The sequence below is a fragment of the Cimex lectularius genome, unplaced genomic scaffold, assembly GCF_000648675.2.
Source record: "Cimex lectularius strain Harlan isolate CLEC.00 unplaced genomic scaffold, Clec_2.1 scaffold17, whole genome shotgun sequence".
Classification (NCBI taxonomy): domain Eukaryota; kingdom Metazoa; phylum Arthropoda; class Insecta; order Hemiptera; family Cimicidae; genus Cimex; species Cimex lectularius.
Window position 1 is genome coordinate 1,722,565 of NW_019392640.1, and position 27,329 is coordinate 1,749,893.

A 27,329-nucleotide genomic window follows, 5' to 3' on the forward strand; every position below is an offset into this window, starting at 1 on the left:
GATTTTTGTCATTATTAACAAGCAGAAGGGCTTTCCTTTCAAGTTTACGGTGATCATATTGTGATGATCAGGGACTTTAGAAAGTATAAACAATTGTTATGGTCACTAATCTGGTGGTTCAAAGCTCAACAAAAAGTAGCTACCCAAACATTAGGCAGCATACAAAGACTAGCAAACTTATGTATCACAGGGGCAATGAGAACAACCCCCTACAAATGCATTAAAAACTCTGCTAAACCTACCTCCATTGGAAATATTCATACAAGGAGAGGCTAGAAAAAGCTCACTTAGGCTTCAGAAACAATTAAATTGGAAAGGAACTAAAAAATTCGGGCATACAACCATTATCAACAAAATCAGACACCCATTCTTAGAAATAGGGACTGACTATACGATCCCGGAAAGATTCTTTACAACATAAGTCTCAACGGACTGTAAAGGAAAGCATCAGATAAGATCATACAATGATATGGTATACAGATTTCTCCAAAACAAATGAAGGAACCGGATCGGGCATTTTCTGTCTAAGCCCAAAACATGAGCAATCAAACTCATTAGGGAAGTACACTTCGGTCTTTCAAGCAGAAATACATGCCATCAATGCTTGTGCTCTGGAAAATCTTAAAAGAGGTTACACTGGCAAAAAAATCCTCATAAGATCTGATAGCCAATGAGCCATTAAAGCATTAGCATGTAAAAGAATCACATCAAAATTAGTCAGTGAATTTATCCAAAATGTCCAAAACCTGGGGAAACACAACCTTATGATATCTTTGGTACCAGGGCACAGGGGAATTTTGGGTAACAACAAAGCAGACAGTCTGGCCAGAGGAGGATCTGCAAGATCATACATAGGCCCTGAACCTATACTTGGAATAACAAAAACAAATATAGAATCCTCCATCGCAGAACGGATCTGAATAAAACAAAAGGAGAAGTGGATAAACTCTAGCGATGCTAAACATAGTAAACTTATGATGAAACAACCCTCACCAAGACCTGCAAAATCTCTGCTGCAACTGGAATAAGCTAAACTCAGAGGAGTGGTAGGACTACTAACCGATCACTGGCATCTCGGAAAACATCTACGCAAAATATATATAATGTAGTTACAACGATGATCCCATTTGCAGATTATGTAATGAGGAGGAGGAAACAGCCACCCATATCACCTTTGAACGCGAAGCAACAGCTCAATGGAGATTTAACCTAATAAATGAAAAAAATCTAGGGAATGAAATTTTAGCAGCGACAGTCAATGACCTGATAGTTTTAAGAAGAAGGCTTGAGCTATTGCACTGAACTAAGGAACTAAGAAGGTACAATAAGCCAGAAGGCTGCAGTGCCTGGGGAGCGCAAACCCCGCTTCCTAGTATCCTTTTTTACCATACCCTACCATGGTGATGAAAACAGCAAAAGCTTGACAATAAAGACATCCGAGAAAATGTACATTATCTGAGTTTTAGGTTATCCATATGGTCATCAATTTGGTATCATGATTTTTGTCATAATTGATTTCATGTTTCATAAGTGCATTATATTTGACTGACTTTCTTTCTAACAAAAATGGCATGTAAGGATAATCCGAAGCGAATGGAAGGTCTTTTCTGCTGAGCTTTTAGTGATTATAATGTATATATCACGTTAATAGGGGCATTACAAAGTATAAACAATTATGATGGTGGTATAAACTCTGAAATCTCAGCCAAAAATGACACCTTAGTAAAATATACATAATGTAGTTTTTAGGTTATCCATCTGGTCATCATAAAAGCATCACAAATTATGATTTTTGTCATCATTATTTTGTGTTTCAGGCTCCATTTTCTAAAGATCAGGTATGGTGGAATGTTCAAATCGATTTTGTAAATAGTAAGTAAAAATAGAGATGAAATGGTGGTTTGAAACATGCGGAATGGCTTTTCAGCTGAATTTATGGCGATCATACCATGATAAACAAAGACTTTACAAAGTATAAACGATTATGATGGTGTTGTAAACACCGAAAATTCATCAAAAAGGCATCTTAAAAAAATATATACATCATGTAATTTTGAGGTTATCCATCTGGTCATGATATAAGTAGTACATCATGATTTTTTCATTGATTTCATGTTTTATGAATAATACATTAATAAATAGGTCAAATTTTGAATATAAGGAAGTTCTAAAAGCAACAAACAGAAAAACAAGCAGAATTGTTTTGCTACTGAGCTTTTAGGATATAATCAATCAAAGCTGTTTATTTTTTAATCTCACAATCGCTTCATCCTTTCATTTAGAAAAATTACAATTTCCATACGAATATGTAATTCAAATGTTTGAAAAATATTAAAGCTGTTTGCAGGGATGAGCCTAAATAAACTTTTTTGTGATTAACAAACAAGAGGTGTAATTTATGAATAGGAAGAATTAATAATAAAATAATAATTAATACAAATTGCCTTTATTTGTACTCCATTATGTAGTTGGATTGGGTGTTAATTTGCTACAATTAAAATTAAGTGAAACATTTACATTTAAAACATTAAATCAAAACACTAATTAGCACTATTGAACTAAGTGAGTTACAAGAAGCGGGAAAGTATAGGAATGTTTAATTTTTTATGTTAAACAATTTACATATTACACATAATTTCTTAAGATCCACTAGGAATGAATGATACGGACAAAATATTTTGAACGGCAGCATGGAAGTTTAAATTTTAGTAAATTATAATAAAACCTTAAACTATGTTATTTGAGAACATCGATTTTTAATTTTTTTTTTTTTCTTCAAATATTGAGACACTCATACTGTCATTCATACTAGTCTTTTGAAATTTTAAACATTCTCTTCTTAGATATGTCACTTTCAAGATCTTTGATTTCAGTGTTGTTAACGGGTTGACTGGAAATGTAAAGTATATTAATCCCTTGTTATTCACGCTAGAATGTCTGTCAAAAGGAAACTTGGTTTTCCTGGCAGTTACTGATATAGCACCAATTGAAACCTAGTTTATTTTTCTTTTTAAGGAAGGAAATTGTGAATAAATGGGTTATCCCTGGACTGACTTGATGATGTTTTTTTCGTAATTGAATTATTGAGCATTTTACACATAAAGGCAATCATCCAGACGTGCTCTCTTATCTTAACAATAAACGTTTTTATGGTAGAACTTTCGTTTTAATATTGGTGTCACAATAAAGTTCATCTGATATAAAATCTAAATTCTACGCTCAAGGTAAAGCTTTGCTATCACATTGACGTATAGAAAATAATTTGAATTAATTCAATGACAATATTATGTAGTTTAACATAATTAAATATGATTTATTGGATTTCAAAAATTCCAAACACCTTACATCATGTGACACACATATAAACTATGTTCAATTTATGCATGCCCCCTTGTTTTTTTTTTGTTTTTTTTTTTTAAATTAGGTAAATTGTATTTCTAAGTTAATTAAAATATATGTTCTCGATATGACTAGAAAAACAGTAAAAACTCTTATTTAATTTTGGGATTAATACCTATATAAATATTTTAAAGGATCGATACTTCAACTCTAGAATAAAATAACTTCACAGTATGCTGTAATGGACATACATCGTAATTTATAGAATTTTAATTATATAAAATATTGTAACCATTGGAATATTTACAATCATAATTTAGTCACTATTATTTTAACAATGAAATTATTAAAATTGTTTTATATACAAATGGGCGATGATTTTCATACAGAATCATGTATTTTAAAAATAACAATTATTTGGCTTTATTTATTTTAAAAAAATTCTGTTTTAATTTATATTGAGACTAATGGATCTATCACTCTTTTGGTTCCCACCCTTTGATATATCCCACAGTTAAGACATTGCTGCGCTTCATTTCTACTTGTTATCTGAAAAAAAAGAAAAATTAATAAATGCTTTTTTTTTATAGCAAATATGCCTTATTTAAGACGTTGAAACGTTACGCACCCGATTTGTTTTTGTGCTTTTGCTTTGCATGGGCTTCCGTCTTTTCCTTTTCTGGGCTGTCCTTACTTTCCGACTTGCCTGAAATTCAAAAAAGGACCATTATGTAATGCAGACGTCTTATTTATAAAATGACTCAATGAGAATTACATAATTATTTGACAAAGTTCTCTTTCCAAATGATGTTATTTTAAGTGTATAAATGTAAGTACAAATTTTCCTGTTTAAATATGAAAATGAAGTCAGTGTATATTTTTAATTGATTCTCTCATTCTCAATTGTTCAAAATGAATAAACAGCTAATCACTTTATTTATTATCATTTCATTAAACCAAATACCCAAACATTTTTTCCTGAACATTTTTTCTAGAAAAAAGCAACAAACCGTTGTGGATTATTTATATTAATAATAAAGCACGACATTTTTTTTGGCAAGGCTCAGAGTACTCCGAATAATGCTCTCCGTTTTCTCAAGTACTGCAAGGCAGTATGCTTGTATCAAGGAGAAAGAGAGAGAATGAGGGAGGGAGAGAAAGAGAGAGAGTGAGGTGGGTGACTGAGAGAGAGACAAAAAGAATAAGGCAGAAAGAAAACGAAAGACAGAGTGAATATGTGAAATAAAACAGAATTAAGGAGGGAGAGAGAGAGAGAGAGAGTGAGNGGGAGAGGGAGAGAGAGAGTGAGGGGTGGTAGGGAGGGAGGGAGGGAGGGAGGGAGAGAGAGGGAGAGAGAGAGAGAGAGAGAGAGAGAGAGAGAGAGAGTTGAATATGTGAGGAAGGAGTATGAAAGAAAACGAGAGTGAGAGGCTGAAATAAAAAGAGAGAGGGAGAAAGAAAAAGAGAAAGAAAGTGAGACTAAAAAAAAGAGATAGGGGGAAAGAAAGAAAGAGTGAGAGATAAAGATAGGTAGATAGAGAATAAGTGAGAGGGAAAAGTAGGGGTTTTCCCGCCCCCAGTCATTGAACTTTGTCAACGTGGGCGTAGGACAGCCGCCTCCGCTTTCAATTCTCCCCTAATTTAATTTGCATCCCCGTCCTTCAACGGTTGCACCTTCCCAACGCGATTCCATGCTACCTTCTAGCCAAATTCGCGAAATCCATTTAAAAAAATATATATTCCCAATCGTGGCCGTAGAAATTTTCTTAGGGGGAGTTGAGCCTGTTTTGCCAATCAAATTGTTATGAGGATGTCGTGATCTGTAAATCGGTTTAGGCTTAGGCTTGAGGGGCCGCGACCAATATTGGTCTATCGTGCAATCTTCAGCGTTGTGGATGGCTTTTCGTCAACCATAAAGCATTTAACCAGGAGCCAAAGATTTCTTAAGGATCCTTTCATTCTTTACACAGGAGATGGATTTCAGCCTTCATAGACCATCCACCAACAGAAGATATGTTCCGCTGTTTCTTCTTCTTTCCGTAGAAATTTTCTTAGTGGGAGTTGAGGTTGTTTTGCCAATCAAATTGTCATGAGGATATCGCAATCTGTAAATCAGTTTAAGCTTAGATTTTAGGCATCGCGACTAAAATTGGTTTATTGTGCAATCTTCAGCGTTGTGTTTGGCTTTTCGTCAAGCTTTAAGCATTTAACCGGCCGAAGCTTTCTTAAGGATCCTTTCATTCTTTACACAGGAGAAGGATTTCAGCCTTCATAGACCATCCACCAACAGAGGATATGTTCCGCTGTTTTTTCTTCTTTTTGACAATATCTGCTCGTTTATGCTGCTCCTAGACTATATGCCTCCCAAGTCTGCGGTGTCCGGACGCCAGTCAGCAGCCTACCATCACCTTAGGTTTAAGAGTCTGCCATGGTCCTTTGACGAACTTTTCACCTGCCTCTGTCGTGGAATACTTTCCCATTGAATTGAGGACTTATTTTAATCCAATGCCTAATGGATCTGCATTTTTGGGGAGTTTGTATGCCGCAAATGAGTTCAGGGCCGATAGGTGTCTTGTTTGAACTTTCCTTTGTCAATTTATCAGCTTCCTTGTTGTCCCTCATAAATCTTATGATTACACGTGTAAATAATTGAATTCAACTCTGTACAACAAGCTTTGAGAACTATTTTGGACCTTTTTCAACCATAGAACATGCAGAAATTTCTCACTTTTGTCAAAAATACTTGTACAAAATTGTTTCCAGTGGTCAGGCTTTTCTGTATTTATGTTTTATTGGTATTGCAACTATGATATTATATGAAAATTTCATGGTATGAATTGCTCGGATTTCTACATATGCGTGCATTTCATATTAACAAAAACATTTTAAAAAACCTACTTACTTTTTGGTTGGTGAGCTAGCTTTTTAGGCCTTTCCACATGATTGTGGCTGTGGTCGTGCGTGTGACTATGGTCATGCAGGGCCAGAGTCGGAAATACAGCTGTAACAAAAGACAGAAAGGAAAAAAATTAGTCGACATGGCAAAATTTGAAACTTCGAAGCGAGCCCGTATGGGCCGAATGTGTGCCGTCTCGTTCCACCTCGGCTCCGCTTAACTTTCTCATGTTTCAAATTAAACGAGAGCTTTCGCTAAACAAGGGGCGGCCTTCGAATCGGGTTAACGAGATGCTAAGGCTGAATTATCGATCTGGGCCGCTTACGGCGTCGGGGAGGAAAAAAGAATTTTAACTCCGGCTAAGTAAACGTTACTTCTTGTCCCGTGTAATGAATAACAGAAAATCATCGAATGTCAATTTCGTGTCGAAATGAAAGACGAGGAATGCTGAACTGGGATTTGTTCAGGTTCTTCTCGAAGTCTGCTGGGTGATGGTCCTGTATGTTCATCCAGGTCACCTTCTAGCCGTTTACCTTTTGTTAAACAAATTCTAACGAACTGGTAAAACATCCAGCATCAAACCACGAAAATCCGTCAAACCCAATCCTAAGAAACTGATTAACCCTTCATTTTTCTTAAACATGAAAACAACTTAAAAAACACACAGACCCAACAACTAGAAATTGGGAAAAGTTAAAAGCATCCGACAGATAGAAAAGTAAAAACCAATTACTAAAAATGGCGAAAAAGTTAAAACCATCCGACAGACCAAAAACAGCGAGACTGGGCGGAAGATAGAAACGACCAAAATACATGCTCATCACCCCGCTGACTTCAAGAAGACATCCAAAATTTAACTGAAATTGTCCTTGATACAATTTCTAGGCATAAAAGTTTTATATTTGTTTGTTCTAGGTAACGCGTTCAGGGTTATCAGCTGTTCGAGGCACTAGCATACACCATCAACTGACACCCCTTAATTTTGCACCAAAATAAAAAGTAAATAACTAAAAAACACACACACCCAATTACTAGAAATGGCGAAAAGATAAAAGTGTCTGAAAGACCAAAAACAGCGCGACTAGGCGGACCCGGGAGATAGAAAAACCACCAAACTACAGGCTCATCACCAAGGAGAAATGGTATGATTTAACCTTTTAATTGTAAAATGTTATCATAGCCTCGAAACATTTTGTAGGCATACAACTTCGCTTTGCTCTAACCAACGAGTTAAGGGCCATAAGCAAGTCGAGCCACCAAAACACACAGACCGCTACCATAAGACGTGGAGAAATGTTAAAACCTGTCTGAAAGAACAAAACAGCGAGGCCAAGCGGACCAGGATGATCTCACGCGACCAAATTACATCCTCAATTCCTCATTACCTGCATTTTCACCACCTCAACACATTTAATTGATATGAATTTTGCATTAATTTGTTTTTGTCCTTTTAAGTAGATGTTTATTAAAAAGATTAATACAAAACGTGGCCAGGATATAAGTAGGTCTAGGCACATCATACCACAATCGACTCATCCCCTTAATATTTATCCAAACTAAAAGGAAGACAATAAAAAATAAACAGGCCGAAATACTAGACATTGCGAAATGCTTAAAAGTATCCGACAGACCAAAAACAGCGAGACTAGGCGGCCCAGGATGATCTGAAACGATCCAAAAACAATGAAAATATTCTAGAAACAGATTTTCAAGCAATGATTTCGATGATCTTTTCTTGGCTTACGAACTGTGTGAAGTCCAAAAACAGCTAACCCGGAATATAAAAAAACGACCAAAATGCAAGCTCGTCTGTCCGCAGCGTCGAGGAGAAATGAAATTATTTAACTTTTTAATTGTAAGCTGACTTTACTGCCTTGATACATTTACAAGTATAAAACTTCTATTTTTGATTGTTCTACAAAACTTGGTCAGGGTATAAGCAGGCCAAGACACCAACACATACCCATAACTGGCACACGCCTTCATCTTTCTCAAATTGAGAGTAAATATGACCAACAAACACTCAGACCCAACCCATAGTCATGTCGTAATGGACGAAACCAGTAAAAAGACCAAAACGGTGAAGATAGGTGGACCAGGAAGGTCACATACGACCAAAAAAGTTTAATACAATATGTCGACAGGGTTATAAGCAGGTCGAGGCACTAACAATTACCCACCACAGACACACTCCTTCATCATTCTCAAATTGAGAGTAAATATGACCAATAAACTCATATCCGACCCAAAAAAAGTCGCCATGGGCGAAACTAGTCTGAAAGACCAAAGATAAAAAAGATCGAAAACGTCCAAACTACAACGTCTTTACCCCGAAGGCCTCTAGAAAATCTCACAACATAAAATGTAAAGAATAACTTGTTCTAATTAAAACTATTTGCTTTTCGGAAATGTCACTTCTGTTAAAAATTGAAAGTTGATTTCCCGATTCGGGCTTTCCAACTGGAAAATATTCCTTTGAAGAATTATCACAACAATCTTGAGAGAAATGACTTGGTCGTGGATGATTGTCTGAGAAAGTAGAACCGTTCAATTTGTAAGCTCGGAATGACTGAAACTTGGCTTTCTGACTTGATGCCAATTGATCGAACAACTGAAAACACTCTTGATCTGACCTTTACAAGGCGAAGGAATTATGGACATGTCACAAACAGTATTTAATCTTGAAGCTAACCTTCGGCTTTGTACGATCTTAAAAATGAAATTGTAATAATCCTTTAGTGAGTTAAATAGCACATAATTAATACCAAAGAAGCGTTTGAAGAATATAAAAAAATTGAAAAGTTCGAAATATGCACATTTTGTGATTGGGAAGATGACTCTTTCGATGTGTCGAAAGGATGGAAAAACAAGATGAAGTTGTTCCAGGGATTCGGAAGATGGTTCTTTGGATACGTCGAAAGGATGGAAAAACAGGTCGAAGTTGCTCCAGGGATTTGGAAGATGGCTCTTTGGATATGTGAAGGAAGGAAAAACAAGGGTACCAAGTGTGTGGTGATTAGTGACCGTTATTTATTTAGAAATCGTGAGATGCGGTCTGGTGTGATGTAGGTTTCAGAAAATCATTTTCTTTATCGTGCCAACGTTTCGATCTTTGTTGAGATCATCTTCAGGGCTCAAAGTGTTTGTCTTCTGTGTAATTGTGCCATTCTTGCGTGTCGTGTTGAGAGTGCACTTTGAGCCCCGAAGATGATCTCAATAAAGTTCGAAACGTTGGCACGATAAAGAAAATGTTTTTCTGAAACCTACATCACACCAGACCGCATCTCACGATTTCTAAATAAATAAGCGTAGCAAGGATGGTGTGGGAGAATTTCGCCCACATTCTTATTCCTCGGATACGTCAGCGATGATCCTTCGATGCCGCGCCCGCCCTCGAGCGTGGCGTCACAAAATTTTCCATGATGACCCACTTTTAACAGCTACCGGACGTCAGACTGTAGGTTTACAAGCGACTCGGCTGTTTAAAAGTACGTCTTCTAGCTTGACAAAACTCACATTTAAGGTCTGTGAACTGGACATTGTCCAATCAACAGGTATTTGAAAACGTGTAGGCTCCTTTGTTTACGCTCTACTAAGCAGAAAAACATATTGTGAAGTCATAAAAAGAGAAAGATCCATCCAGCGAACTAGGACTCTCAAGGCTTTGGATCCCCAAAAAAGCCTGTTTGAAACTAACTATAACTGGAGATGTAATTAAACCTACCATATATCTCCATGCGAGAACAACGTAGATCAGTTGCACATAGGTTCAGAGAGAGATAGGTTCCTATAAGGAACTTTCAAGCAACTAGAACGTCTCAAGGATGCGATATTAGGCATGACCAAAACTACTAGGCACTTGAAGTTATTATGGTACAATGCCTTCATCAGGAAAAGCCTTAACTTACAGACTGCTGCAAAATGTTGGAAAAGCTTAGGATTACGAACATGTTGGCTGGCTGGACAGTTCCGACTCAACAGGAAGAAATATTGTGACTAAGTTTTGAGTGGTAGTATAGCCAATGTAAATTTTGTTAAGAAGAAAAGGCAATCTCAATACATAACCAGGAGAAGGATTCCACCTTCTGCATCCTGCATCCACATTCCTGTCAACTGAGGAGTCACTATCGGCGTAACTACACCTACCATCTCTAGCAATCTTCATTCCAGATTGAATACAAAGAGTTGTTGATTACAAGTTCCTTCCTAGTAGCCTACCATCTCGAACGGCTACTTAGTTCTGTCAAGGAACCGAAGAACACATTATATGTTACTTTGAAGGCTTCGACTTTCAAGAAGGACATGCTCAATCCAACAAATAGAAGTTGAGCTTCTATCAATGCTAATAAAAAACCTGAAGCTAGATAGTGAGCTATAAACGTAACCTAATTTTATCAAGGGATAGCGGATCTGCGAAATTTTTAAGTAGTCGGTAGAGTCGGTCCAGTTCTGTACCTGTGTTAAGATTTCGAGGTGAGTGGACAAGGAGAACTTTGGTCTAAGCCCGAGGGATTTAGTCGACGCTTTCGACAGAACGGTAATAGCGATTCTTAACGTTTTGGTGACGCCCATACTTAAAGCACCCATCGACCAGACAGGATTTTAGACTAAGATAATTTGTAAAGAGTATGATATGATTAATTAAACTGAAATTTAATTTATTGATTGGAGTCTGCGAGCTGGATCAAGGTGGTTTGTTCAATCATCTTGGTCTGTACCATCGGTTTTGTCTATTGTGTCAGGCCTGACGATCGTACCATTCAACCAAATTGCATTTTTTTACTGTGTTAATATTTGACCGACCAGTCCAGCTATTATCACTGTTCGACGAAGAAAATTTCTTCGTCCTTTTCAAAGGCAAATGGGATAGTACGTCCGTTCCTATCTGCACAGAGAACTGCCGTCATTCCTGTCGTCCATTTGCTGAAAAACTGGATTTTGAAGACTAACATAAATAACACTGTGTTAAAATTTTAACAGGAGGTAAATAAGAGACTGAAAGCGTTCGGAGTTTTTGCACTGTTAGACCGGTAAACAAGGTGGTGTATTTTGTTTCATCCAGGGCCACATGACCTTTTAACCTACTTTTCACCCCTTGCTTACTTTCCGGGGGAAAATCCTCAAACGTGACTCTTTTCGACTAGTTCGCCGACTGTTTAACAAGAAGACAAATTAAACCAGCAACATTAAGACTCCGACTTAATTAAAATGTATTGATCGCAACAAAAAATTAGAATATTACATACAGTTTTATCATAAAGAAACAAAACAAGAATAGTGAATGAGAGTCGATAATTTTGTTCAAACCTAGCCAACTGATGAATTTTTTCATCTGGTCAATTGGAAGAAAGACTAGTTGATTGTTATTCTTAAGCCTGGTCCTGAGAGTTTCCTGTCGTTAGTACTGAAATAGCCCCCAAAACCTCACTAGTTTAACACATTTAACAAAATTAGCACAGTGAATGAGTACCCCCTAGCATCATGGCAAAAAGCTGAATACATTGTACATAGCGTGGACCCCAGTTCAGCTCAATATCTCTTCAGTCATTTGGTTACCTCCAAAGCCTTGATAGTGGCTCCTCCGTTTTGCTGTATTGAGCACACCGCAACCAATAAATAAAATTGTAGTTTCATTAAGTACTCCTACACTACATACACTATCTGGCCGAAGGGTACTTTAATAATGGGTAAGAACTCTCGTACTAGTCTGCTATAATTTTCCTGCCGAAAGCGTTGAGCTGCCTCTGGCAACAAAATAACAAAAGCCCTCCTTGTCTACTCTTGGAACCTTCACATAGAACTTCAATTACAGAAATAAACTGACGCTACTGACTACCTAAAAATCTAGAGAACAGATCCACCATCCCTTGGGGACAAAAGTCTCACCTACAACATACACTAGCATATATGAACTTACAGCATTAATTTGATAAGGTTAGATTTATGGCAGAGGTGACTAAGATAAGACTAAGACTAAGGATAGATGGCTATCCTCAAGATCTGATTTATAGCTTATCTAGCTCTAGGCTTTTGCCTTGATTGGGACTCTACGGGTTTTTTTTTATTGGATTGGGTTTCTTTTAACCTATTAGTAAAGCGACCTAGGTAGGCTTAGCAACATTTCTAGGAATAGCTCATATTCTTTTAACTTTTTGTTAGCATCCAAAGCCTAGATCCAACAGCTCACATGCTTTGACAATATGCACAGGGGTTTCCTTCTCTACTCGATATAACATAGGCTTTCTTCTGTCACTCACGGTGTTTTTATAATAAAGTCTGGTACCATACATCGTAAAGTTATGCCTAGGAGTCATGGCCCTGTCCAATATCGCTTCATAAGTTTTAAGCTCTAGTTGCTTGGAAGTTGGTGCAAACGATGTATCTTCTTCTAGGATGAAGATATCTAGATGGCTTAGTTAATTCGCTATACCTCATACCTCATAATATTCAGGCTTTTTGTCAACGTCTAATAAAAAAAAAATTCTCCTTGTAACGTCTTCACAAAATGCACTACGGTTTCTTCCCCTTTTTTCAAAATTGACAAAGGAATTAATTCTTCGGTCACGAATATCTTCACATGCCTATTGAGTCGGCAATGTTCAACATGTCCAGCAATGACACTGAGTTTTGTCCTTTTGGGTTTAAGAAAATCGTTAGTCGAACTTTATAGAACAGAATTGCCCGAAAACCTACAGTTCGACGTCTTTTAACCGGAAGCTGTTAAAATTGGGCCTTCATCGAAAATTTGGTGACGCTGGGGCGTGATGTGTGGGCGAAACCGTCCCAAGCGTTGCCACCACCCGCACCACCCAAGCCAAGCCACTGTTAAACCACACCGGAAAAGACTTCTTCCGAATTTTAAGAATGAACGTAAACACTTTCTACGGGTACAGTGAACTTGGAAAACACGTCCATTTTTATGCAATTCACGGTGTGTCATCCATGATGACTAATGACCGAATAGTCATATTTTTTTATATATCAGCGACGAGACGTTCATATTTGCATGTCATGAAAAATTCACTTCTGCTTCGTGCAAATCGACGTTCTGGAATGCAACTAAAAATAACCCCCTCGATACTTGTTATAACGCCAACAAATGATCAAGTTGTTTTTCGTTCCCTGGCAACTTCTTGGTGAAGTTTATTCGTTCATTCGCCCTTTAAACTTTATCTTGAAAGCACGAATGTGCTATAAATAGATGTTAGCAAAACGAGGTTACGTCACGAATTCGCGTTCTGCTCAAAAGGACGACAGGCGGTCATCAAAGGACATCCGGCCAATATTTATGAGGCCCTTGCAAATAAGTGCCCTATTTTAAATATTTCAAACGCCGTCACGGCCCTACTAGGTCGTTATCGCATTGGCTAGAACTATGGAAATCGAAGGAAGTGGTTAAAAATATTCGATAATATATACTTTCCCAGATATTCCTAAGATATGCTTTCATTCACTGAGAAACCGTTCCATGTTGATCGAAATCAGCAGGTAAGGTGGTGGGTTTTGATTCTAGAGCAAATCTTACATTTTTTACGTTATAAAGTGCAATAAGTGACAGAACCAGAGCTCATATCTGATAAATGAATTGGTTACACAATTTTCAACAATTGTCAATATGTTTATGTTTGAAAACCATGAATACAAGGATATAAGTATTGACTGATAAACCATGGTTTTGTGTCACTGTAATGCAGTTTTTCCAGTTAGTGGGTTTGTGATCAAACGGGATAAACTAAAATTGAATTAAAACAAACTGCATAAAAGATTCAGGTACAAACTACAAAAACCCAGACCTAAATCATTAAACACCGAAATAACTCAGGTATCACCGATATTTTTCTCTAAGTGAAAGGAAAACGCGTAACAAGTAGTCAACTACAGACTAGAAATGATTAAATGCCGAACCATTTGACACACATTTGTCATACCAAAAACGCGAGGAAAAGCGGACCAGAATAATCGGTAACGGTTCAACAACAAAGAAAATACACTAGGAACTGGTTTTGAAGCAAAGATTTGGATGGAAGTACATTACTTTGCTTTAAAACATGGGACAAAGTAAAAACCCACTACTAAAACTGGCAAAACCGTCAACCCTCAAGAATAGACGGACCAGTATTATCTGAAACGATCTAACTACAGGTTCAGCACCCCGCAGACCTCAGGAAGATATCACATAAAAGTTGATCATTTTAGAATATTTTCACAATCTCGACACGTAGTGGGCATACAACTTTGTTTTTATCCTACAAAAAGGTGGTCAGGGTTATAAGCAGTTCGATGGAACAACACCTAACCAGAATTGACATTTCACTTTTCCCAAAGCGAAAACGAAAGAAAGCAACTAAAAAAGACAATACCGAAATACTAACCAGAGAAATGCTTAAAAACGTCTCTCAATGCAAAACAGCGAGACTAGTCGGATATGGTTACCGGAAACGATCCAACTACAATGAAAAGATAAGCATCCAAGCAAAAATTTTCATGAAAGAACACTAGTTGACTTACAAAACGTGGTCAGGTTATAAGCAGGTCGAGGCAAGAACACAAAACCACAAATGAAAATGGCAAGAAGTAGAAACGCATGTGATTGATCAAATCGAGCGATACTAGGAGGTCCAGGATGATCGGAAAGAACCTCACAACAGGTGTTGTACATAAGTACTACATAATAATTTTCAAGCAATGATTTTGAAGAAAAAACTCTACTTGGCTTACAAAACGCGGTCAGGGTTATGAGCAGATCGAAGCAGAACATATAATTAATAGAAATGACAAGGCACAACACATACCTAATACTGACACCCTTTTATTTTTCTCAAAACGAAAACGACTTACAAACACACAGACCAAACCACTAGGTATAGATAAATGCTTAAAAGCGTCTAACACACACAGCGAGACTAGGCGAACCAGGAACATCTGAAATTTGATCTAACAGGATCATCACTCCGCAAACCTCAAGTAGTAATCTCATAATTTAACTGTTTAATCGTAAAATGTCATCACTGCCTCGATACTTCTAGTTGTAATAAAATAGGTCGAGGCTGAAAAACTGGTCAACCAAAGTGGCGAAATGCCGAACTACCAAGCTATGAAATAAAGACATGAAGCGTTGTCAAATATTGGAGTTAATGTTATAAAAAAATACTAGAAAAGTGTTTTAGACAAAAATTTTGATGAAAAGAAACTAACTCTATGATGGTCTAGGATACAAGCAGGTCGAGGCTTGAACACAACGCGACCAATCAAAATGGCCAAATGCTGAAAGTACCAAATTATGAAACCAGTTGAAAACTACAACGGGTTGAATTATAAAATACCTGTTTTCTGTTTTTGGATGTTCGCTATCTTCAACAGTGTTGTATTGGCGCCTCACCCTGCTTATACCCTGACCCACCACACCTTTCACGAAGGAATAAAAGGGACAAGAAACGCATCACAAGTAAAAAAACCTTCCCTACGGGTTAATGCTATATAACATGCTAGAAAACTGTTCCTTGGTTTACAAAACGTGGTCAGGGTTATAAGCAGGGCGAGGCAACAGAACGCACAGCAGCAAACATACAACAGACCCGCATAATCTAAAACGAATATTGTGAAGAAGTGCTATCGTTTATAATAGAACAAACCGGGATGATCTTGCTCTTAGATTTCATCTCTGATCGCTGTTCTAAAATTAAAACAAGTTGTGTACAATCTCGACAAAGATAAATCGTCGAAGAGAATTTTAACACATCCGCTTCTACCGAAGTGATCGAGTAGATTTTATGAATGAGAGATGAGGCAATAAGAAATGAAAAGGAGAGTGAATATATTTATTTTTATGGTTAAACAGATAAGGTAGGTCATGGTCAGGTCACCATTCGAAGTGCTCCTCGTCATTTTTGTTCATTCAAAGCAGGTCGTTTTGCATGTTTTTTTCTTTGCTTCTCGATTTCAAATTATATACCGCGGAGACCGAGAAAATAGACGAACTTTTTCCTCGGAAAAGCTTAAAACAAATTTGCGAGTGCGCGGAGTTTCGCCCAATTGCAAAATACTACCGACGCCGCCATGCGTGTGTTTTGAATAATTTAAATCCATTACTTGTTAATTATGCAAGGAAATCTGGAAGTACAAATGTATCATAAAAGGACAATTTGGTACATCTTCTGTTCAAATTGTTAAAGAACATCCGGAATGGAACCCTGAACGGTATCTCCAGTCACGTAATTGACAATAGAACTGAGAACAAAAATATTGACTATCGAAAGTATGACTTTTGATGGATCCTTATTCCTGTGTTACACTACGTATTACAAATTGTTTACAATTTCTCCTGATTTTGCCGAAGGGCATTTCACCCGGGGCGAGGATGGCCCAGGTTCTGCTACTATCTAGGTCAACCCTCTACCCTCTCCAGTCCGAATCAAACATTTCACAGTTTTCATTTGTTTATCAAACGTTCGTTTTTTCAATCCCCGAGGTTTGTCTCAAAACTATGGATTAGAAAACTAAAATTTGTAGGAGCTATTACGCCCCTCCGTAAAGGGGGCTCTGTCTTCTGTACAAATCGAATTTGTCATTTGATAACTTTAGGTTGCGGTTGATAGACATGTGTCGTTTTTTTGAACTGTAACAGTATGATTATAAATAAGGATAAAAATTGGTTCTCGATTCACCATTTTGCTCTGGTAGGGCTTGAAGGAAACAAACAACGTTGGTTCTAGTACGCATTTGTTTTGGCTTACAAATGGCGGAGCTATTCATGTTCCTCCTCGTGTTCATATATTATTTATATCAAGTCGTTTTTCAAGACATTGTTATTTACTGAAACAGGGATTTTTTGCTGAACATTGCTCTAATGTTTTTCCTTTGTGCTGGTTTTGCTATGCTATCGAGTTTATAAAATGGTGAATATCAAAACCTCGCGTAGATTGATAAAAACAGCTTTTAAAAATAAGATTTAAACGAGTGAAAATCATTGGGTTTTGTCATTATTCTCTATTGTTGACAAAAAGGATTGGGAAAGAGGATGCCGTGATGGGTTTTGGAAGCTGAATGACAGTTGCAGTACCTTTTTTTGCTCCGCCCGGCATGACATAGGAAGGCCTCGCCGTGTTGGCGGAGGAGCTGAGCCAACAGTAAATGTTGATGGTTGCTGAAATACTGGCACGAAAGAAATAGGTCGGCGTCTGGTCACGGACTGAGGCAGAGCTCGGCCGATGCTCGCATGGATCGATCCGCGGCCGCGGCGCACGACCTCCTCCTCCCGTTTCCCCACCGCCCACGGGCCTTTCTCCAAACTGTCATTTTCCTCCCTTTCAAGGAATTTCCCGTCGCCGCTTCTCATTAATTCGCCCACTTAAAGACATAAAAGAACGGGTTACGGCCCGGTGTCGAGACTTCTTTGAGAGGTGACATCGACTCCACTTTTCGTTCAAAGTAAATTGCCTTATCGCAAGATTGAGAAAAGGTCGACTGGGAACAACCGACGGCCACTTACAAATATCGGCATAACGTGTTCACCTTTAAGGTGGGTCGGGACACAACACCGTAACATGACACGTTCGTGACTAATAACTCGTACTCGCAACAGGACATCGATAACAGATGCCCAAACCTGTGCAGGAATCTAAGAACATTCATGAAAAACTCCTTACATTGCATCGGAGGCCTACAAATTTTTTCAAAATACTTCCCGTCACAACACTATCCCAATACTCGCCACAGCACCCAGCTTATGCCGTGTTATGAGAAACCAGCCAATGACGAGAGATTAAGAGGCGATTAGACCTTGATACTTGAGGTTAAGGCGATCTGGAGGGTTCTCGGGGTGTAAAAATGTATGTAAGCCTTGAGGAATATGGTTGATAACTTAGAAGCTGGAATGGGTCACATCTTTGACAGAAAGAAGTTAAGGTCGTTCTGGATAGAGAGGTTATTGACGCAGGAAGCTTTGACATTCGTCTGAGATCTTATGGCAGGATTTATTGGATTTTATTCGTTATGTTCTAAGTAACGTTAGTTTGGCTTTTAGGTCACTTTTGCATTGCGTCCATCAAAATATAACTATTGTGCTTTTCAGCTTTATACGATTTATTGCCCTCCATAGCTTTGATATTGACAATTTGGGTTGATATACATGATTAATTTCAATGGAATGTGAAAGAAATCTACTATCTCCAGCTGGAAAACCAGAGCCAGATGATTAACATTCGAGAAGTTTGAGTTGATAAACCTGGATGATTGCAATGGCATAAGAGAGTGTGGTGTGATAAGTGGTCTAGTAGCTCCAGATGTATATGGAAAACCAGCAAATTAATTGATTGCTGTCAGTAACACCATAAGATTAACGATCGAGGAGTTTAAGTTGATAAACTTGGATGATTGCATTGGCATATGAAAGGGTGGTATCATAACAAGTCTAATAGTTGGAAATGGCAAACTAGAGAAAGAAAGAACTAGGAGTTTGAGTTGATAAACTGGATTGTTTTTAATAGCATAAGAGAGGATGGTGTCTTAAGAAGTGTAGTTACTCTAGCTTCTTACTCCTATCCACTATAGCCAATTCACACAGTCCTAAGACCTAAGCTACAGCCAAAATGGCTGACGAAAGATCAGTTCAACAATGAAGATATACAATTCCTTGCTCTAGTTTTCAAACTCAACCTAGAGCTACTTGTCTTCTTATCATAACACCCTCTCATTTCCTATTGGGAATCGAATAGGTTTTTCAACCCATTCTCAGCACCTCCAGTAATCTTGGTTTTTCATCTCCAGCTGGAGTGACCAGACTCTTCAAACGCAGCATCACGTAAAGTTTTGACTTACTATATTCAGTTGTATTGTACATCGTTTATTATGACTTCAGAGGCACAGTTCATATGTGTTTTATCCAGTTATTACTTACTACTTCATTTTTTTTTGCAAAATTTGTAAAGATTAGGACGAGTTTTTCAAAAACAACGTACAATGGCATGAGTCGTTACGTCATCGAGGTCATATAAAGAGTGCACATAAATAAAATCGTTTCAAACGGCAATAATATAAGCCCGGTTTAAGAAAGCGTTTTGTCAAGTACATATGCGAAGTTCCACGACCTCTCTAAGTATTTCACCCTTTGTTCCACGACGAGAAAGCATGTTAAATTGCTAGTCGGCCGATGTGTGCGACGTTTTTATCAAGTCAAAGAGCATTATTAACATTAACAGATCCTGCCAAATGGGGCGTTCAAATATTTACACGGCGTTGGAGAAGTAACCTTTGACATCCCGGGGGTCCACGACCTTTCGCCTAAACGCCTCCTATTTACAAAGTGGAGTAGCCTCACTCCCTTATTCTCGGTGTAACTGACAGCAATCAATTAATTTTTTTTCAGTCTCCATTATGGCGCAATGACCTGTTACCAATATTGTTAATAGTTGTAAAAAAAACGTGATCGTCTGAAAAAATATAAATACATAAATAAACTGGTGCAAATATAAGGTGGTTACTGGTTGAAAGTGGGCCGAAATGTCCGGGTTGTCAGGACTGAGTGGTCGTAAATCGACTTCTGATCAAAGCAGGGAGCATTGGGATGTGTAGTATTGCGCAATACGTACGAAGCACGAAAGTCCTAACTATTGCCCGTATTGACTGTAGACTGTAATCAATATGTATTTCAGAGCAATATGTTGTTACGCAAACTTACTCTGAGGAACTTTGTTTCAGCAGTACCTCGGTGTTTCCCAAGTGGTGACGCTGCCAATTTATCTATTTTACTTATCAGCCAAGGATAGCCAGAACAAAGGAAAGAAATGGAGGATTGAGATATGGAATTACCACTAATGGAAGATACCAGTTATGGCGATGCGCTTATTTTAAACCTAAAATTTGCAGGTAGATTCGAGAAATTTAACTGAGATCTTGTCCAATGATTTTGAACCTCTTTTTCGTGTTCAACATGTAGGCAAGCATTGGGATTTTAGGATGCGCACTATCAATCTCAACAACAGACACGGCAAATGTTTTCCATTCCACAACCTCTTCTGTTGACATTTTATTACTATTTGCAACATTCCACAAACGAGTTGTATTTTGTATATTTTCGATTAGTAAAAAGTTTTATCCTTGATTCCTAATTGCACTGCGATGACCCTGGCTGAACTTTGTACCGTTTTCCAACCGATCAGACGCGTTTCAGCATTCCTCTAGCTTCAGTCGTTTGTCACAAATATAAGCAGGGCGAGGCATAGACATAAATTCTCAACTTAAAATGAGGAAAAAGCTATGAAAACTAAAAATAGGTATATACGATGGTTGAACTACAAAATGTTTGTAGTTTATTCGTTTCCGGTAATTATGGCTTATCCTATTATCGCTGTTGACAGACGCGTTCGGCATTTTGCCGTCTTCAGCTCAGCTTCAGGATAATAAACTAGTGAGGCTACATGATCACGTAGACTAGCACTGAGAACGCAGTAAGTGACCCAAACGACACCGAAACCCGCGAGTGTAAACCGTATGGTATGCGGACGTAATCTTTACAGTCTCGGTATACAAATTACAAACTAGAACATTGTAATGACTAGATAAAACATGAGCTGTGTCTCTGAAGGTAGGTGCATGCAGTCATAACAAACAACGCACATTCAGTAAAGCTTTATATTTTAAATCACTGGATGTAGAGTTTGAAGAGGCCTGGTAGCTCCAGCTAGAGATGGATAATCGATGTTATTAGAGCGATAAGAATTTCTGTTGAAAAATATGGTTAATTTCAATGGCATATGGAAGGGTGGTATGATAAGAAGTCTAGTAGCTCCAGCTGAAGGTGGAAAACCAGATCGAGATGATTTACATGCGATTTACATAAACTTTGTTTATTCAAATGCCATAAGCGAGGGTGATATGAAAAAAAATCTAGTCACTCCAGCTGGAGATGAAAACACAAAACAGGATTCTATCAACGGAAGAAATTCAGATTGAAAAAACTTGGTTGTTTCTAATGACATATGAGAGATTGGTATAAGTCAGGGGTGCTCAAACTTGAACTGCTGGCGATCTACCTCAATATTTTTAGACTACTTACAACCGAATCTGAAAGGCTGCAAGTGTGTGTGATGCAGGGTTGTCGTACATACACGATACACCCTACCTACCTAGGCAGGGTGTACCGTAGCATATATAGATATTAGCTTTCTGCACAATATAGGTTTTTAGTCAAGGTTTGGGTTAGGTTTAGTTAGGTTCTTCTCTACAATATCAATGAAAAAACTCATAGTTATTCAAAATTGCGAGTTTATTGGTTGTTACAAAACAAAAGAGTTACATATGGTGTTAAACTTAACTAAGGAGTGGCTTTGGATGTTGAAGCGTGGCACTGCATGTCCTCAGCATACTTTTCATAAGATGGTACGTAACCACTGAGTGCTAATCGCAAGCATGATGACATATGATCGTCAGTTAGTCGATTGCGATATTTTGACTTAATTATCTTCATTTCAGAAAATGCAGACTCGCACAAGTAAGTTGACCCAAAAAATGCCGTCAGTTGAAGGGCGATTTGCCTTACATTCGGATATTTATCTTCAGATATAAAACACCAGAAATGTGTATCAGATGCTGTAGCTTTGAGATGTATATCTGATATAATCTGCACCAACTCATTTTCAACAGAACATGAGTTCATATTAAACTGACTTGCTATTTCAGTAGCTAATTCCTCAATGTTTTTACATGAAAAAGGATAACTCATAAATGATGCTATATTTTCCCCGAAAATAGACTGTACTGTCTCTCGTTGTTTCTAGACTAGACTGTACTGTCTACTAGTCTAGAAACAACGCTGCTTTTCTTTGACAAGTGCCGCGCGTTCCTTTGATAAAGCCACCTTTTGCCGCAAGCAGTGTTATTTTATTACGTAATACATTTTTGTAGTTTAGTTACCTACCTACTTATTAAAAATTTTTTTCTTCTCGAGATCTACTCAAAAAGCACTCGCGATCGACTGGTCGATCGCGATCGACCGTTTGAGCACCCCTGGTATAAGTGGTCTAACAGCTCGAGCTGGAGAAAGACTACTAGTGCAAGATTTTTAACGTCCGAGTTGGAGATGAACAGGATTGATTTTAATGACATAGGAGAGGATGGTATGGTAATAAGTCTAGTTACTTCAGTTTCTTACTCCTAACCTCTATAGTCAACTCAGGGCCAAAATGAGTGACGAAAGATCATGTCAGCGATGAAGGTTCCAAATGCCATTAGAATCAACCCAGTTTATCAACTCAATCCAGCACAGTAAAGCTCTTGCTCTAGTTTTCAAATGGCATGGGAGATATAAGATAGCACCTGAGCACCTGGCGGATAGAAAACCAAGACCCCGTCCTCCAACATCTGAAGGAATGTGGGTTTGCAAACTTGGATGATTCTCATGGAGTATGAGAGGGTGGTATAAGAAGACTAGTTGCGTTGAGGTTTACAGTGCGAGGGATTTTAGTTGATAAACCGAAGATTATCCGGGGGAAAAATAAGAATACAAAAAAAAAAAACTTGGGTGATTCCCAGAGGCATTTGCGTTTCCAAGGAGTTGGCTACCTTCATCGTTGACATGATCTTTCGATGTTATTTTGGTTCTAGCCAAACAAGACGTAGTTTGTATGAGCTGGATGTAGAACTTTTTGCACAGCGTCCATCAAAATAGGACTATTGCGCTCTTGTTCCTATGGGTCAATATCTAACTGCAGGCCTTTTACTAGCTCCATAGCATTGTTAAGGGATGGTTTGTTGGACAAGACCTTTGTCTCTTAATTGTAAGAAGTAATACATCCATGTCTACAGACACAAACTCACTACTGGAGATCACTCCTGTTGCCTGTGTTTGTTTCATTTTCCAGGTCATGATGGAAATCAGAGAAGAAAAGGAAAGAGGGGTAGGAATAGAGAAAGGGGATAGTTTTGTGAGATGTTTTATTGATAGGTGATGTACCTTTTGGTTGGTCGACTCTGAACATGGTTGTCATACGATATTTATGGTCTAGTCATCAGATCATAAAGGAATTTTGCTCAGTTTATTATTTATTTCGTCCTTAACTGCAAGCGCATCGGACACCCAAATTAACAGAACAAAGTGTATTAATAGAAAAACACCAATAAAGAATTCAATTCAGTTGTAAATTAATGACACAAGGCATAAAATAATTTATATAAGAAAAGGTATCTTCAAACGAGTCAAAGTGAAAGTGTAAGTACGAAGTGGAAAATCAATTAGAAAAGGGGTTATTTATGAAAGGAGAAAAGACCCGGTAGGGGAACGGAGAAGCTATCCTACTCGGATTCGAAGATATTCATCAAATAATTCTCACCGTGACTCCTTTGACAGATCCATTTTCTTTTCTTTTTTTTAATTTAAAAAGTTCACCCGTGAATTTTCAGAGTTAAACGGATGGCTAAGAAAAGTGCCGATGTCCTCCTTAAAGATAATTGCCCACCCACTCCTTTATCTGTAATTCGGTCCGTGTCTTCAGCGGCCGGCCTACGCATTTATTTCCTATTCAACGTTTTGCTCAATTTTATCTGCGGATCTTCGAGGATTGAGATAAGCCGCCCTGATAATAATCCGGTTGGAATGTTAGGTAATCGGCGGCGCAAGTAACAAGGCTTCGCCCAGTCGTCGATGGCGAGTCGTTAATAACGTCTGAACGTATTTATTAGAGTGAAAACGTGTTTTTAAAAACACAGTTATATTTAAAATGTTCTTAGTTTTTCTTCCATGTTTCAAATTTTCGTTGTTTTTCTTTCATTTTTCCAATTGTAATTGCAGGGCATTCTGATATCGAGGGAATGAGGAAACGACAAATTAGGCACAAAAGCTACCTTGGATCTAACAATCATACTAGTACCATAAATAAACCTATTTGGACTATTAGAAAGAATATAGTCAAATTTACTGGCATCGGACAAAATTATTGGGTTATAAAATAAGTCGGTATTCAGATTGCAAACGATGTTCCAAATCTGTAGCATTGTCATTCCTGATCATTCTAGTCGGTCAATCCTCGCTGTTTTGATATGTGAGAGGTTTTTCGGCTTTTTGCCTTCTTCAATGGTGGACTTGTGAAGAAGAAATTTTAAGAGTTGCCTCTGAAGAAGAGGAAAAACGTGTGACCGATGAAAACAAAGAAACTAGGTGGATCAGGGTGAAATTTAAGTATGATAATTAAACACAAAGCTTAAACGACAAAATTTGAAACGTAAAGGAAACCGAAGAAAATTAAAAACATAACAGAAACGAAGAAAATTAAAAACATAACAGAAATAATGAAAATTCAAAATATACAATGAAAACCATGGAAACTACACACTTGAAATATAAACAATGAAATAATAGTTTAATCAACCTTTCCCTGAACTTATCATAACTGAGAAGTCCGCCACTGAAGAAAAAAATGACAAAACGTGGAAACAAACCAAAACTACGAGACCTGAAGATCTCCCAAAATACAAAATTATATAAATTGAACTCAAAAACAACCGTATTTTCTATTTTCTTAGGTAAAAAAGTTCAATTCCACCTGAGGAAAAGTCAAGTAACGTAGAAGAAAGAACAGTTTTGAAAGATTTATTGGTTCCTATCAATTTAAAACCGATCCTTGTATATCAGTGTTACTATAAATGCTTAACTAATTATTACAAAACGTCCGATTACGATATTATCTAACTTTTTCCAAGTAAAGACAAGTTCCTTCGAAAAGTTTAGCAAATTTAGCCTAGAAGGAATAGAATTCCCAGTCAGACTGGTATCGTTGGTTTTGTTTCAGTTTCCTGAATTTTAATTTTTTTTACTTTCATGTTTCAAATTTTGTCGTTTATGTTCCGTGTTTAATTTCCGTACATTAATTGCATCCTGGTCAACCTAGTTTCGTTGTTTTTGTAGGTGAGATGCTTTTCGACTTCTTCAGTGGCAGCTCGTAGGATTTCCTCTAACAAACCGACCACTGAAGATGGCAAAAAAGTCTGACAGATCAAAACGGCGAGGATTGGAAGACCAGAACGGTCAGGAATGTCCAAGCTTACAGACGTGAAGCATTGTTTTACAGTCTGGAAACTGGACACTTGGGACTAAGTGAAGATGAGGATTTTGTGAGATCTTGGTCTCGTAGTTTTGGTTTGTTTCCACGTTTTGTCATTTTTTTTTTCATGGGCGGATTTCACAGTTATGATAAGTTCAGGGAAAGGTTGATTAAACCATTATTTCATTGTTTATATTTCAAGTGTGTAGTTTCCATGGTTTTCATTGCATATTTTGAATTTTCATTATTTCTGTTTCAGTTATGTTTTTAATTTTTTTTGGTTTCTTTTATGTTTCAAATTTTGTCGTTTATGTTTCGTTTTTAATTGTCGTACATTAATTGCATCCTGCTTCACCTAGGTTCGTTGTTTTCTTCGGTCAGACGCTTTTCGCCTACTTCAGTGGCATGTTGTAGTATTTTTTCTAACAAACCCCTCAACTGAAGATAGCAAAAAGGTGAAACACATTTGAAATATCAAACCAGCAAGGATTGCTAAACGAGAATGATCAGTAGGGCTGTGATTTATATGCGATAAAAACAGACAAATATGCACATATATATGTAAACATATTTGGTAAAAATTGCAATTTAAAAATGAAAATNTACAGTTTGTTAAAACTGTATGTTTTAGTTAACCAGAAAAAATATGCAAATGCATATATTTCACAGCCCTAATGATCAGGAATGACCAAACATGATTTGTTGCGTTTACTACAGCCTAGATTTAGGACGAAATGAGGATGAGGATTTTATGAGATTTCTGATGTTGCTGTTTGTCAGTTTTCACATAATGCCAGTGGTGGCTATCACCGATATCCGAAATTCTGGAAAGGGTTGATTAAATTAATATTTCAACTCCATAAATTTTCATCGTCTGTTTCAATTTTTTTTTTTTAATTTCTTGTTTAATTGTCTTATATTCATTTCTTTCCGATCCATCTAGTACAGTTGTTTTCGTCGGCCAGACGCTTTTCGCCTTCTTCAGCGGCAATTTGTATTACTTCTTGGTCACCAACCTACCACTGAAGATGTCAAAAAGCCGAAAAACGTCTGGCAGATCAAAACGGAAAGATCAGGATTGACCAAGCTGCAGATTGGGAGCATTGTTTTATAGACTGGACACCAGAGAAAGTGACGATGAGGATTTGGTGAGATTTCTGTTCTTGCCGCTCTTTTGCCCATTTTAAGCAAAATGCAATTTTTACTCTTTAGTGGGATTTCACAGTTATTTACGAATTCTGGAAAGAGTTGAATAAATTATTTCAAGACAAAATTTCATGAAAAATTGACGTTTTTGTATATAATACTTGTAGTATATTTTCTTACAAGCACTGAAGATGGCGAAAAGCAAAAAAAAAAAGTTTGACAGATCAAAACAGAAAGGATTGGCAGACTATTATGATCAGGGATGTCCAACCTACAGTTTTGAAGCATTGTTTTATAGTCTAGGAAATCGGTCAAAGTGAGGATGAAGAATTAGTGGTTTCTGTTCTCGTCGCTCTTTTGATCATTCAAGCAAAATGCAATTTTTACTCTAATGGAATTTCACAGTTATCCTGAAAGGGTTGAATAAATTATGTTTGTAATTTCCATGTTTTTTTATTTTTTTATATAATACTTGTAGTATATTTTCTTACAAGCACTGAAGATGGCGAAAAGCAAAAAAAAAAGTTTGACAGATCACAGCATCGAGGATTGGCAGACTAGAATGATCAGTATCTCCAACCTGCAGATTTGGAGGATTGTTTTATAGACTGGACACCAGAGAAAACGATGATGAGGATTTGGTGAGATTTCTCGTCTCGCTGTGTTTCTGCAATGTTTCTTCTGCAGCGGTAAATTTCTAGGTGAATTCCGGAAATGGTTGTTTAATTATTAAAAAGAGCAGTTTATAAAAAAAGTTTGAGTGGGGAGGAAAGGTCGGTAGCATAGATGATGATTTTTAATTTGAACATTTCGATCAGTATAAATTCGTTTACCTGTTGCGAAAATCGAAAAGAAGAAAAACTATTTTTGATTTTTCTATTCGGAGGAGGACGAATTGTGATTTCGAGAGCAGGTCC

General features: G+C 37.4%; 1 protein-coding gene across 2 annotated transcripts; it reads right to left on the reverse strand.

Moving 5' to 3' along the window:
- Positions 1-2,429: 2,429 nt before the first annotated feature.
- LOC106672161 lies at positions 2,430-27,323 on the reverse strand. 2 transcript variants are annotated; one of them, XR_002910632.1, is made up of 4 exons: positions 27,246-27,323; positions 6,242-6,340; positions 3,968-4,045; positions 2,430-3,888 (listed from the first exon to the last, which is right to left on the reverse strand). XR_002910632.1 is itself a non-coding variant. In XM_014403357.2 (4 exons), the coding sequence occupies exons 1-4, from the start codon at positions 17,568-17,570 to the stop codon at positions 3,878-3,880; spliced, it is 465 nt and encodes a 154-aa protein (XP_014258843.1). In that variant the 5' UTR covers positions 17,571-17,585; the 3' UTR covers positions 2,430-3,877. The 2 variants fall into 2 exon arrangements, 1 of the variants encoding a protein (XP_014258843.1); XM_014403357.2 differs by lacking the exon at positions 27,246-27,323 and adding an exon at positions 17,296-17,585 and having other exon boundaries at positions 6,242-6,342.
- Between the last annotated feature and the right edge of the window lie 6 nt (positions 27,324-27,329).